Source organism: Pteronotus mesoamericanus, unplaced genomic scaffold (genome assembly GCF_021234165.1).
Source record: "Pteronotus mesoamericanus isolate MK-2021 breed Mesoamerican mustached bat unplaced genomic scaffold, CSHL_Meso_final contig_182, whole genome shotgun sequence".
Classification (NCBI taxonomy): domain Eukaryota; kingdom Metazoa; phylum Chordata; class Mammalia; order Chiroptera; family Mormoopidae; genus Pteronotus; species Pteronotus mesoamericanus.
Genome location: NW_026555078.1, coordinates 5,992,127 through 6,006,605, shown reverse-complemented (window position 1 = coordinate 6,006,605; position 14,479 = coordinate 5,992,127). Strand labels below are relative to the sequence as shown.

Here is a 14,479-nt window from a genome sequence, read left to right as displayed (position 1 = left end):
GCCCAGCATGGCCTCCTGTATTCCTTACCTGGTTTAACTACATCATTGCCAGCTCAGTGAGCTAAGCAAAAAATGTCAGTCATCTCAATTCCTCCCTCAACCACCTTCCTACACCAACTCCCCAGCACACATACTGTCTCCATGGCCTCCCGCAGTCCAGGCCTTTGCAATATCTGTCCGGGTCCAAAGCAATCCATCTAGTTCTTTCAAATACTCGCAATGGTGTATGGAACTGTCTGCACAGGGGATGAAACCAATGAGAAGACAGACAGGATGGCGTGGCATCCCAGAATTCTGCACCAGCAGGAGGTCACTAACACCCCTGGGGTTGGAAAGGACAAAGGGAGGAGGCGGAGTTACGAGAGGCCCGGAAGCTAGAGCCACTGGGCGGGAAACAGAACCCAGAAGCTCCCTCATGGAAGCTGAAACCCCAGCTTCCATGAAACCCAGCAGGGTTTGTCTCACAGAAGCTGGCGTAACTGAAGAGACCAAATTGCTGTCAAAGGTGCTGCGTGAGGTAGAGAAAGATAAACACCCTGGATTCCCTCTCCTCTTGCCCTCTGATTTCCTGCCAGTGCTTCCTGTTGGCCACACCCAGGCAGAAATGAACTGACTTGGGCACCCCAGAAACAGCCTGTACAAGTCAGACTCTCCGAAATGCACAATAATAGAGGGGAAGGGTCCAAAGCCAGCTCCCCTCCCCAATCAGCCTCCTTCCCCATAATCTTTAATTCCTTCTAATCTACTCTCCACTCTGTGCCAGAAAGATATTCCTCACTTACAAACTTAATTAAATCCTCCTTCTTAAAACCCGGCAGTGGCTGGAAGTTTCCTGCAGAAAAAATAGGGCTCATCTACCAGGCTGACTTTGTCAATCAATTGCAAATATAGGAAATGCTGCTCCCCTTGACTATACCGAGCTTACTTTCTGACATGGGATGTGCGGCTACTCAAGGTATTACTGTAGTAGAAAACAGATTATTCCTCAAAGCCATCTGCCCTAAATCCCTTCTTACAGGACTGTTTGCTGTGACTGGGAGGCTCAGGGCTCCAGTGAAAGATGCCAAGTGGAAGAAGTGGAGAACAAGGAAAGGCTATTAAACTGTATTAAAGAAACAGAGTAGTAGCAAGAAATTGAATTAGTAATTTAAAACAAAGAACAAAAAACCTGCCAACAAAGAAAAGCTCAGGCTCAGATGGCTTACTGGTGAGTCCTACCAAGTGTTTAAAGAATTAGCACCAACCGTTCACAAACTCTTCCACAAAGTACATGAGAAGGGAACATTTCACAGCTCTCTCTGTGACATCAGTGTTACCTTGGTACCCAAACCAGACAAAGACTTCACAAGAAAAATATACCAATCTTCACTATGAATATAGAAGTAAAAATTCTCAGCAAAATATTAGCACACCAAACCCAGCAACATTTAAAAGGATTATGTGCCATAACCAAGTGGATCTATCCCAGGAATTCAAGGCTGGTTTAACATATGAAAATCAATAGATGTAATACACCATAGTAGAAAAATAAAGCACAAAAATTACATGGTTATCTCAGTAGAAAAAGCATTTCACAAAACCAAACACTCTTTCATGATAAAAAAAAAATCCTAGAAACATAGAAGAACTTCTGCAACTTGATAAAGACCATTTATGAAAATCCCACAGCAAACAACATACTTTCTAGTGAAAGGCTGAACACTTTCACCGTAGGACAAAGGCCTCTGCTCTGGTCACCTCTGTTCAACATTGTACTGGAGGTTCTAGCCAACGCAATCAGGCAACAAAAAGAAATAAAAGGTATCCAGACTGGAAGGGAAGAAAGAAAACAATCCTATTTACAGATGACATAATCTTATATATTTAAAAAACCCTAAAGAATTTACAAAAAAATTATTGGAGCTAATGAGCTCCTCAAGGTTATAGGATAAATGATCAATATACAAAAATCAATTGTATTGTCTAAATACTAGCAATGAACAATTTAAAAATGAAATTAATTAAAAGATGTCACTATGATAGCATCAAAAAGAATAAATACTTAGGAATATATTTAACAAAAGGAATGTTAAGACTTGTACACTTGAACTAGAAAACATTTTTTGAAAGAAATGAAAGAAGACACTCATGTTCATAGATTGGAAGGCCTAGTATTGTTGAGATGGCCATAGTCTACAAGATGTACTATATCCTTATCAAATTGATCTACAGATTTACTATAATCCTTATCAAATTCCCAGCAAGCTTATTTTTTGCAGTAATTGACCATTTGATACTAAAATTTATATGGAAATATAAGGGACCTCTGACAGCCAAAACAATCTTTTAAAAAAAAGAACAAAGCTGGAGGACTTACTCTTCCCAGTCTCAAAATTTACTATAAAGCTACAGTAACAAAGACAGTATGGTATTAGCATAAGGATAGCCATATAGACCAATGGGATAGAATTGAGAGTCCAGAAATAACTCCTACATTCATATTCATGTTCAATTGACTTCAACAAAGGTGTCAAGACAATTGAATGGGGAAAAAATAGTCATTTCAACACATGGTGCTGGAATTACTGAATATGTAAAAGAATGAAGTTGTACCCCTACCTCACATTATATACAAAAATGAACTTATGTAGACACAGACCTAAATGTAAGACTTAAATTATAAAACTCAAAGGAAACAGGAATAAATCTCTGTGACCTTGATTAGGCAATAGTTTCTTGGATACAATTCCAAAAGCACCAAAGCAATAAAAGAAAAAATTGAAAAACTGAATTAATGAAAATCAAAAATTTTTGTGTTTCAAAGGACACCATCAAGAAAGTAAAAAGACAACTCCCAGAATGATAGAAAATATTTTGAAAAACATATATCTGCAAAGGACTTGTATCTAGATTCTACAAAGAACTATTATAGCTCAATAATAGAAAAACAAATTACCCAATTAAAACAGGTACAAGATCTGAATAAACATTTCTCCAAAGAAGACACAGAAGTGGCCAATAAGCACATGAAAAACTGTTCAATATCATTAGTCATTAGGGAAACACAAGTAAGAACCACAATCAGATGCCACTTCATAAACACTAGGATGACTATAATTAAAAGAACAAATAATTAAGTGTTGACAAGGTTGTAGAGAAACTGGAACCTTCAGAGTAGTGCAGCCACTTTGGAAAACAATCCGTAGTTCTTCAAAAAGTTAAGCACAGACTTATCACATGACCCAGTGATTCCACTCCCAAGTACACAACCAAGAGAAATGAAAACATGTATCTACTCCAAATTCTATACACAAATGTTCAGAGCAGCATTACTGATAATAGCCAAAAGGTGGAAACAACCCCATTCCCATTAAGTGGTGTATGTCTTAATAAAATGTGGTGTATCCATACAGTGGAATATTATTCAGCCACAAAAAGGAATGATATAAGCTGCAACATATGAGACACCTGAAAACATTATGCCAAGTGATAGAAGCCAGACAGAAAAAACATCACATGCGATATGATTCCATTTATGTGACATGTCTAGAACAGGCAAATCTATAGAGACGAAGAGTAGACAAGCGGTTGCCTAGGGCTGGGGACGCTACTCAGGGGATGAGAGCGACTGTTAATGAGCACAGGCTTCCCTCTGGGGCGATGAAAACGCTCTAAAATTGATTGTGGTAATGGTTGCACAGCACTGGATATACTAAAACCGCTGAACTGTACGCTGTAAAGGGATGCTTTTTATGGTATGTGAATACCTCAATAAGGTTGTTTTTAAAAAAAAGCCATAGAGCCCAGGCTGGTGTGGCTCCGTGGACTGAGTGCTGGCCTGCGAACCAGAAGGTTGGATTTCTGGTCAGGGCACATGTCCGAATCGTGGGCCTGGTCCCCAACGGGGGGCATGTGAGAGGCAACCGAGAGATGTTTCTCTTGCACATCGATGTTTCTCTCTCTCTCTTTCTCCCTCCCTTCCCCTCTCTCTAAAAGTAAATAAACAAAATCTTTTAAAAAGAAAAAGTTATAGAGTATATTGGGAATATTGAAAACTGAAACAATACATTAGTTCCATGGGCAACTGATTCAGAAATATCCACAAGGCACACCACTGTGCAGTCACTAAAGTGTTTTCAAAAAATTTAATGACATGGAAAAAAATTGCACACACATATGCATACATAGAGTGAAAAAATGGAATATAAAACAGTATATATAGAATAATCCTAACCATGTATAGAATATTATATAAATGTCTTTATATATTTTTACATTTTATATATTTATATGTTTAAATACATATAATTTAAATCTATAAAGATATTTATATGTAGATATATAGAGATGGTACATACAGATATTTATATCTATATATACCTTCAAAAGTGGTTAACTAGCTCAAATGGCAATATGGTGACTGATTTTATTTCCTGCTTCATGTTTTCCTTTATTTTCCAAATGGCCCATACTCAACAAAAAACCGGAGAATGAATGTTCCCTTTCAGATCAGACGGATCCCATCCGGCGTCGGCCAGCGTGCAAGGCGGCTGGTCCCGTGCACAGCGGCAGGAAAGCACGCAGGTCGAGCCGTTCTGCGGGGGAGCCTGGACACCCTGCCCCTTGACCCAGAAACTCCGCCCCTGGCAAGCCCTCCGAGGGGAGGTATTAGGAAGGAGCACAAAGGCCAGGCCGGGGGGTTTGCCACAGCCTTACGTACAATGGTGAGAAGCTGAAAACAGCCTGCATGTCCAAAAACAGAGGCTCTGAGTTTACTACGTTACAGCTCACCCACACAACGAAGGCTGCCCAGCTGCAGGAACGATTCACAGATGCATCTTTTGTCATGGGAAGTGTTTATGATCTGTACTGAAGCGGAAAAAGCAGTATATGTGGTATAATCACATTTTTATTTTAAAAGTTCACACATAGGATCAGCACAGAGAAAGACACTAAAATGTCAACAGGTTCCTGGTGGCTGTGGCCCCGCAGCAGCTTCTCACTAATGAGCTGTCAGCAGGACTTGTGCGTGTCACTTCCGCTCAGCCTGGACATCTCGCTCTTCCTCTTTCTGTGAGCTGCAACATTCCAGCAACCCAGCTTCAGTCGCACAGATGTCGACGGCACCCGGCAGGTGGGGGAGGAATGGGAACCGCAGGGAACACGGCTGCCCCACCAGCCTCGACCAGATGGACGATCACAGGACTCCCCTCACTCTGAGGCCAATGCATTTTGGCCTCTTTATCACAAGAGAGCACACACCAAGGCACATATAAAGGCCATCTCTAGGAAGGCAAGCCACTTCCAGCTCCCCTGTCCTAGCTGCCAAAAGTCACCCCATGTCCAGTAGACCTAGGTCCCAAAATAGACAGTGGCCATGTGTCCAATGCTCCCAAGCCAAGCCTCCCCATGTGGGAAAGAACATCTGTGGCCCTCGGCCTCCTGGAGACTCCACTTGTCATCTCCACCTGTGCCCCAGAGCAAAGATCTCTACTCACCTGCTTAACCCAGTTCTACCAGAAGCCGGGTTTCTCTGTTTCTTCTATCCCTGTTCTCTGTTTCTCTACTTGAGTTTAAGAGGCAGGAGAAAGGAGTTGGGGGGATGAGCGTGGGATTGAGATCCACTTAGGAGCTCCCTGGTAATGAAAATGAACTGAAATGTCCCACCGTTAGGAAAGAGACCCATGTCAGGCGCTGTCACAGTGAGATGTCAGCGTGCTCTTACAGGGGTTCCATAACTGGCAGAAACGACTCTGAATCATCAAAATATGCTCAGAATGGTATCTGCAGACAAAAAAACCAAACAAACAAAAAAAAAACAAACAAACACCCATATCTGCCCATGACAGGCTAAAGCAAGGACATCCAGAATCACCTCAATCACATGAGGGGCATCTCGGTAGAAATCCAAACAAGGGAAGTTCCATACATTCCACCCAATAACTGAGTGCCACTTATGTGCTAAGTTCCGAGGACAAACAAACAAAACAAAGTGTTCTCCCCGTGGGCCACATGCGGCTCAAGGTGGCTGTGCATGCAGCCTAACACAAAACCGTAAAAACATTCTAAGATTTTTTTTTGTGATTATGTGTCACAATGTATTTAATGTGTGGCCCAAGACAACTACTCTTCTTCCAGTGTGGCCCAGAGACACCAACAGGCCGGGCACCCCTGCAGCTGGGAGGAACTCACTCACCAGTGGGGGTGTCTGCTACCAGCACAGCTCACTCTCTGATGCCTTCCCAGCATTGCTGCTCGGTGCTATGACAGAACTGAGCGTGACTGACTCTAAGCGGGTGAGTCCCAGAGGGCTTCAGGGAAGACGGGACGTGTTGAGCTGGAGGGAGAGAACTTACAGGAAGAAACCTGGCCAAGGGCAGGGTGGGGCTGAGAAGAGAGGGAAGGAGTAAATCTAGGATGCTCTCCAGGGACCGTGACTGTTTTTGGCCTGCGGAAACCTGACCTGAACCCAGCGCGTTCTGAGCGATAGGCCAATGGAGCACAGCGATTAGAACGTGGGCCCTGGAGGGTAGCACCCTTCAGACCCAGTCCCCATCTGCCACCCAGCAGGAGAGCGTGGGCCCCGGGGCAGCCTCTGAGGTCGGTCCTGCCTCTGCCCCTCCCTAGCGGCAGCACCTTCAGCCGCGTACCTAACCTGCCTATGTTCTGTGTTCTCATCTGTGAAACGGAAAGAGTAATAGTGCCCACCTCACAGGGTGGTTGTGAAAATCGGCTGAGATGCCAAATGAAGAGCACAGCGCCCAGCACAGAGCAGGCCCTGGCATCACTCCTGCAGCCTCACCGGTGCCACATAGGGATTTGAAGGATGAAAGAGGCAGAAAAGCCCTAACACGGTGTTGGCCCACGGGAGGTTGTCTGTCACTGACTGACGGCGGCTTCTGATTCCCAACAAACCACGCTAACCATCTGGCAGGGGGAGAGCTCTCAGCCACGGCTGGAAGGATTTGCTGCGGGAGGTCATTGACTCCCAGGCTCTGGCTGAAAGCTCTGGTCGAGTCAGGCTTCAGGAGACCACAGGAAAGTTCAGGTGACCCACGAACATATGCAGGGCGATTTCGCCACCCGCCGCAGTACGCAGGCGGCCCAGAGGAGGGAGGTGGGCGCAGTGCGTGGCCGTGCAAGGGGCCGCTGTGCTCAGCTCCAGCCTGGACTTGCCCCAGGAGAATGAGGGGACAGCTCTCCCCCTTTTTACCAAGAAGACAGAAAGCCAAATTGTTAACTGCTCCTAATTTGGAAACATTAGCAGCTATTTAATTCAGAAGCGCTGGAAACACGGAATGAACTAAACAAATCCTGCCCCAGGGCCTGCGGGCCAGCAGTTCACAATCTCTGGCTTACGAGTACCCATGTTGTGCCATGTATAGTGCACTTTCTTGCCCAAACTTTTAACAATTATACATGGGTAGTACTAATTCTGCATCTACGTAAACGTTTTTATTTATGCTTATATGTTAAAAGTATAATTCCAGAAAGCAGTAACGATATCCATATGTAAAATACCCTGAAATACAATAATCAATTTTCTTTCTAAATATAAATAAGTAAATAACTGAATTACAAAATTAAAATGAAAGATTTTTTTTTCCTTTGAAAGTTTGGGCCAAAAACACGGGTGCGCATTATATGCGGGAGCACGTTATACACACAAAACATGGTACTTTGGACACTAACATTCATCAGATCCTTGTTGGCAATCACCCCGTAGAAATTCTCAAGGGCCCACTGAGGAAAGGAAAACCAAAACAATCCTAACACAGAGCTCAGCCAACAGCCTCCTGAACTCCTCAGAGAACTGGCCTATCCGTGGGCACTTCTGTGAGCGAGAGGGGCAATTTTCTGTTAAGTCACTTCAAGTGGTTCCCCCAGCAAACACTTCTCTTTTAAGCAAACATTTCCATCATGCTCACTAAGTGCCAGGTACCGTTCTAAGCATTTAGCCGTCTCATTAATCTTCATGACGACCCATCGAGAGCCTGAGCGATGGGGAAGCTGAGGCACAGAGACGTTAGAATTTGTCCAAGGTCACACGGCCGGCACCTGACAGAGGCAGGAGGGGGCCCAGGCAAACGAGTCAGCGTTGGTGCTCAGAACCATCAGCGCACGCAGCCTCGCACCAGGCCCACCCTGGTTCTTGGGGCTGGGGTCCTGGGGGCTGCAGGCCACTTCCTCAAGGCAAAAGTGACCCTTCCCCCTCCCTGCACACACGTGCCTACAGAAGTTAGAAACTAGCCAGGGCCAGGTCTCCCATGAACCAGTGCGCGTGTCCCAAGAGCCAGGTGCCTCAGCCCCATGGCTGGGGACCCGCTGTGAACGACATACCACCCAGGGCCAGACTCAGGGACCAAGTCTCCTGTATTCCCTGCCCCCTCTGCATGGCAGCCGTAAGACAAGGCTGGCAGTGCCACCTGCAGACAGGCTGTCTCAGGGCCTGTATTAAGACCTGCGAGCAGCCCTCGAGCCATCCCCCAACCCGCACTGGCAAACCAGCTCCTGGCTACAATCTAGCAGGTCCCTCATCAATCAGGCGACTGGACACTGCCAGAGGAAGCCTCGCTCTCGTTGTGTGCCTGGCCCGAAAGCACACACTCAGCTCCCACCAGCCCAAGGCACAGGAGGTGGCTCCGTGAGCATCGGAGAGGGAGGAGGGCAGCTATGTGGCACAGACCCCGGCGCAGGCCACGACTCAGACAGATGCAGACCCAGGCCAGGTGCTCTCAGGACCCCCTGAGACAGCCTGAAAGGGCTGTGCCCATAAACCGCCAGCAAGTCCTGCCAAGAGTGAGAGCACCTTTTGCAGCCCACAGGCATGTTTACAAGACTAATTAGATGAACCTGGCAGTGTTCAAGGTTTCCCAGGAACCTGGTGACTGCGCCACACCCATCACAAAGCTCTCACATGTGCCTGAGCTGGGTCTTTGCTCACCATTGCGTAGGATGGCTGGCGGCTACACAAGTGGCCAGCTCACTGCTGTTCTGGAGGGTCACCCCACCCAAGGCCCTGGCCCCCAGCGCAGCCACGGTCAGTGACAATGCCCGGTTTGGGCAGTAGGTGGCAGGAAGGAGAGAAGTTGTTTCGGATGGTCCACTTCTCACAGCGGCCTTTAGAAAAGTCCAGAGTGTCTTCCTCCTCCAGGGGGACTTCCGGCCTTGCTGGCCTGCAGTGACCGCTCCTCAGAAAGGCTGTTACCCAAGCCCAGCTTTTACCATCTGCTACCTTTTTGGGGCTGACATTCTAAAATGCCATTTAGTAAGTGCTTAGTACGTGCCTGGCGCTGTGTGAGGAGCTCTGCACACATTGCTGGATGTGATCTTCCCAGCTCTGCAAAAGGGGGGTGATTATACCCATGTCACGGTGGCGGAAGTGGCAATTTGAACAAGTCAAACCACACACATGCGCTGCCTCTCTGTCACTTCCCCTTCTGTGGGCTGCATTCTCTCACATTAGGCCACAGACTCCTGCGGGACGTCCCGGGTGCCAGTCCCCCTTCCTTCTCTCCCCGGAGCCCTGGGGCACACCGTTCAACACCGGATGACGGGCTGTCACACTGACTGTCATGTGTGGCGACCTCTTGGCCTTCAACGAACACTGAGGTGGCATTAATGAATAAAAATGGGGTCAGCCACGTGGCCAGCTGGCCATATAAAAAGAATCCCCATATATGGTCTGGAAGCATCAAGAAAAGTCCCTGCTTATGTTGCATATCATCAGGAAACTCCACTGAAACATTTTTCCTTCACTTCCTCCACTGATAATTGAAGATCTCAGGCCCCGAAGAAGCCACATGTAGCCAGGCTTGAAATGACCGATGCGAGCAGTAGGGCCGCTGCCAAGGGCACAGGGGTCAAACTGCAGGCTCCAGGGAGGCTCTACTGGCTCCAAGAAGCATGACCCTGGGGGCCACCCTCCCTGGGACAGGCGGCGCAGGGCTCACCTTTGGTAGCGTAGGCCTCCGCCATGAGCCGCAGCCTGTACGGAGGGACAGCCGCCAGCGGCAGGTCTTCGAGGCCCACCCGCGCGTAAATGTTGAGAGCTTCCTTGTAATCTCCTTCCACATAGTTCAGCTTGGCCATGATCAGGTTGGATTCTTGTAGTAACTCTGACTAGAAGGAAAAGGAGAGAAAATACATTTTTTCCCACTGTACTGTAGGGGACACTGCCTGGGGGCCCAGCCACCTGTGGCCGGAAAGCCCGGCACCCCACGCAGACCTGGCATGCGTGCACGTTCACAGTGAGATCCCCAAAGCGGAAACAACCCACATGTCCGTCCACCGAAGACGGATGAGCAAAATGTGGTGGAGCCGCACAGTGGAATATTACTCAGCCATAGTGAGGAGGGAAACAGTGATACAGCTGCCACAGGGATGAACCTCAAAAACATTATTGCAAGTGAAAAAAGTCACCACAAAAGACTTAGGAGTGTATGAAGTGGCCAGAACGGTCCAATCCATAGAGGCAGAACGGGGACCAGTGTTGGCCTAGGGCTGCGTGGCTGGGAATGGGAGGAGCCTGTTAATGGTTAGGGATTTATTTTGGGGGTGACGAAAATGTTCTAAAATTCAGGGAAAGGTTGCACTGCTCAGGGAATGTTCTAAACCGCACCAAATCATATGCTTTAATGGGCAGATTACGTGGCATGTGCATTACATTTCAATAAAGCTGTTGCAAAACAAAACAAAAACCCTGAGGCTCCCCTCAGGTGGCTGGGCTGGGCTGGGCTGGGCTGGGCTGGGGCAAAAACAGAAGGAATGCTTTGTGAACAAAACCTATAAGCACCTGTCTCGAAAAAGGAAGCTTCCACGGGCATCCTAGGGGGTGGTGCCCGTGGCGCTGGGCATGTGACCCAGATTACCCAAGGAGAGAGTGGCTTTCTAAGTTGGTGTGAAAGCCAGGACTTGCTTTCTTTCCAGGGGCGAGCCGCTCCCGCTGAGTCATTCCACCGTGTTAAGGTGACCGGCCCTAGTCCTCTCCCCAGAGGACGTAAGTGCCAACTGCCCTCTGATGGTCATCTTCCCTAGGCCACACCCACCAGCCCGACTCCTGCCTGCCCCCACCCCCACTCCTAGCAGGGATGGCAGAGGCCACCCAGCCATCTATATAAGGAAATAGATTTATCAGCCTCTCCCAGGCCTCCTCCTCGGAACCTGAGCTATACAAGGCTAGGCTTTTCAGCTCACAGAAGCACGTGTTCTGTAACCTAGAGCTGTGACAAGGGAGACAGCACACGGGGGCGCAGGCGGAGCACGGCAAAGCAGCTGTTTTGGCCATGGTCCTCCCCGCTTCCAGGCATTTGTGAAGGGGGCAGAGATACAGGCAGTGCTGGAGAGGACAGTGGGAGGGGGCGGGGCCAGGGGAGGTGGGAGGGAAGGGGATCCAAAAGAAGAAAAGAAGGAGAGACTGGGGAGGGAGACGGAGAGCCGAGTGTAGGCAGGGAGCAGAAAACAGGGCAGGTGCACGGGAGGGCAGGCGCACGGGAGGGCAGCGCGCCGGGCTCCCTGGGCCGGGAGGGTGGGGACCATCGCCCAGGCAGCGGGCACTTCCTGCCCTGGTTCCCCCGCGCCAAGGCACGGGTCTGCCGTCACAGGAATGACACCCCGCACTGCCCTGGGCCACAGCGGCCTGGGACATTCATGGACCACCCACTTTCGGCAGGACATGGCGCAGTACGTGGCATCCCTCGTTAACCTGGGTCACACGTGACAGTTTATTCCATGCCCCCGGGGATGGTTAGTGCCATTTTTCAAAATAAGAAGTCACTGGAGGCTCTCATCAGAGAGATGTTACTGAGCCGGGAGCCCCCGCGAGGTGCCCGGCCAGCCTGGGGGCTAATACGCAACCACATGAGGAGCGGGCCCGAGCCCCAGAAGACAAGCATGGGGGTGAGACGCACTCCGAACACCGCCCAGGCGTCGCTGGGCATCGTCCGCAACCACGCGGCTCAGACAAGGGGCAGCCGGCACCTCCCCACGGGCCCCTCACCCCAGGGGCCCCCGGTACCTTGAGGTTCCCTCGGTCCAGGGCGGCAGTCAGATGCTTGCGGACCTCGGTCAGCTGGGGCCTAGGGCCTCGGGGACTGGCCCCCTGCCGCAGGGGGTGCTCCTTCAGGTACTGCTCCAGCTTCGACTCCCCGAGGAGCAGTTCTGCCATGTCATCTGCAAGGAACAAAGTGAGAAGGTAAAGGGGGCGAGGAACAGTAGGTGTGCTGGGGCCCACCCCCTGCTCTGCGCCCTCGGCAAGGCCCTTCTGGAACTTCTCGGCCTCCGGTGGGGTCCAAGTAGGCACCATCTCAAAGGGCAGCCGTTCCCTAGCAAAGAACGTTCCAGTAGTAAGCACTCACGCAGGCGGTGGCTCAAGCATTGTCCTCCTTTGCCACTTGATTACTGAATCTAGAAAGGCGGATACACAGTAACATGGAGAGAGCTCCAGTTCAGTGGAGAGAAAACACAAAGTTGTCTCGTGATGTATTCAGTATGATCTTTTCGAAACAGACACAAAACCCAGTACCATGTCTTTTCTGAGAGTGACACAGGGGAACCCCTTGCCCTTCTGTGTCCCATGACCTTCCACGTGGATGTGAGCCAGCAGAGTGTCTTGTACAGTTAGATCCTTAAAATGAGACTGTGTTTAAAATGCCCTGAATGCAAGCAGTGGGCTTGTGTCTAAAAGTCAAAACCATACAGGCACTGATACCAGGAGGTTTGTGTGGAGGCTTCATCCCTGAGAGCGCAGTGCTTACAGTTCTAACGTTGTTAAGGTCTGTGCTGGCTTGTTAACAGAATGGAGGGCTCGCTCCAGCAGTGGCTCTTTGGAATCCACACACCCAGGCTGTTCCAGACAAACCCAGGCAATTCATGCACTGGCCTGAACGCAATCTATTTCTTCTGTAATGGGACAGAACATAATTGTATTGAAATATAAAAGCTGCTTTAAAAGCTCTGGAGGGATATACCTCAAACCCACGTTAGCAGTTCCCACTGGGGTGCAGGAAAAAGAACCTCAACGAGGGTTAGTGGCCAATATGGACTTTAGCTTTATCTTTAACATCCCGGTCTTGGGCGGGGGCAGGAAACAACAACAACAGGTATGTCTATCATTTGTGCAATCTAAAATTAACTGAGGTTTGGGGGTCGGGGTAGGTCCATCAAAGGCCAAGAGCTGGAATGGGAGTCCTTCCAAGTTCCCAGGTCAGCGACCCAAAGCTGCCGAATGTATATTCAATAGTTCTTAGCAGTGTCTCTGTGTGTGTATTGGAAAGCCAAAAGTAATTTTTTAGAGATAAGACCTAGGGTCCTGGGAGATGCTAAACAACACCAAATTCGGGCAGAGTTAAGTTACTGAACTCGAGAACTCTTTAGTTGCCCAAGAAGAAAAAGCAAATCGCGAGAACATCAGGCAGGGCCCACAGCAGAGTCGGCCACTGGAAGACAAGCAAGCCATGTCTGCAGACTCACAGGGACCCAGGTGCAACCCACGTGGACTGGACCCAGCGGAACACCAGTCAGGGACGACGTCAATAAACAGCCTCCTCTCAGAAGAGCTGTGATCCAGCCAAGAAGGAAATCTTGGGCACACGGTGAAGGATGTACAGGCAAAGGCCTGCTGGTGAATTTCAGGGCACTTACACGCACGGTAATACGAAATACTTACAAGCATTACTGTTACAAACAGAACCTGACTTATAAACCAATACAATGCAAAAACAATAATTTTATATCAAAAATTGGGAGGAGCCTCAGAGGGTCACGTCCTCATCTTTGTAAACCCTGTAATATGTGTTTAAAGAAAAAAAGAACCCAACATGACATCAATATTTTTTATAACTTTATTGGACTCTTTTAAGAAAAGATGTCACGTGGTGAAATGTTTATTTGGAGCTTGACAATTCCTTCAGGTTCTCTTTTTTCCCCATGGATATTATTAATATCTTTTTTTAAAAGATTTTATTTATTTTTAGAGAGAGGGGAAGGGAGGGAGAAAGAAAGGGAGAGAAACCTCCATGTGTGGTTGCCTCTCACGTGCTGCCTACTGGGGACCTGGCCCACAACCCAGGCATGTGCCCTGACTGGGAATCAAACCAGCGACCCTTTGGTTTGTAGGCCAGCGATCAATCCTCTGAACCACGCCAACCAGGGCTCACACCTTATTTTTTTAAGTGGAGTGCTACTGTCCAATTGAAATATTTTTCAAGCCACACATGTTACTTTAAAATTTTTTGTAGCAATACTGAAACAGTTGAAGTTAATTTTAATAATATAATTTATTTAACTGAATATATCCAAAATATTATCAGTTTAACAAGTAATCGATATTTTTAAATTGTTGCAACATTTATATTCTTTTTTCATGTTAAGTTTTGCAAACCCAGTGTGTGCCATACACTCACAGCACAGCTCAGCTTGAATCTGCCACATTTCGGGTGCATGAGCTGCCATATCCAACCAGAGCTGACCTTTATATCTGTCCCGGTCCCTAGGTAAATAC

The 14,479-nt window shown here is 48.2% G+C and overlaps 1 protein-coding gene across 4 annotated transcripts in view; it reads right to left on the bottom strand.

Moving 5' to 3' along the window:
* Positions 1 to 14,479, bottom strand: part of TTC7B (tetratricopeptide repeat domain 7B) — a 212,326-nt gene that overhangs the window by 177,595 nt on the left and 20,252 nt on the right. For all 4 annotated transcript variants that reach the window (XM_054567150.1, XM_054567152.1, XM_054567153.1 and 1 more), the window contains exons 2-3: positions 11,996 to 12,150; positions 9,933 to 10,101 (exon numbers count right to left, since the gene is read on the bottom strand). In XM_054567150.1, the coding sequence (XP_054423125.1) occupies positions 9,933 to 10,101; positions 11,996 to 12,150 (324 nt within the window). The remainder of the gene's footprint in view (positions 1 to 9,932; positions 10,102 to 11,995; positions 12,151 to 14,479) is intronic.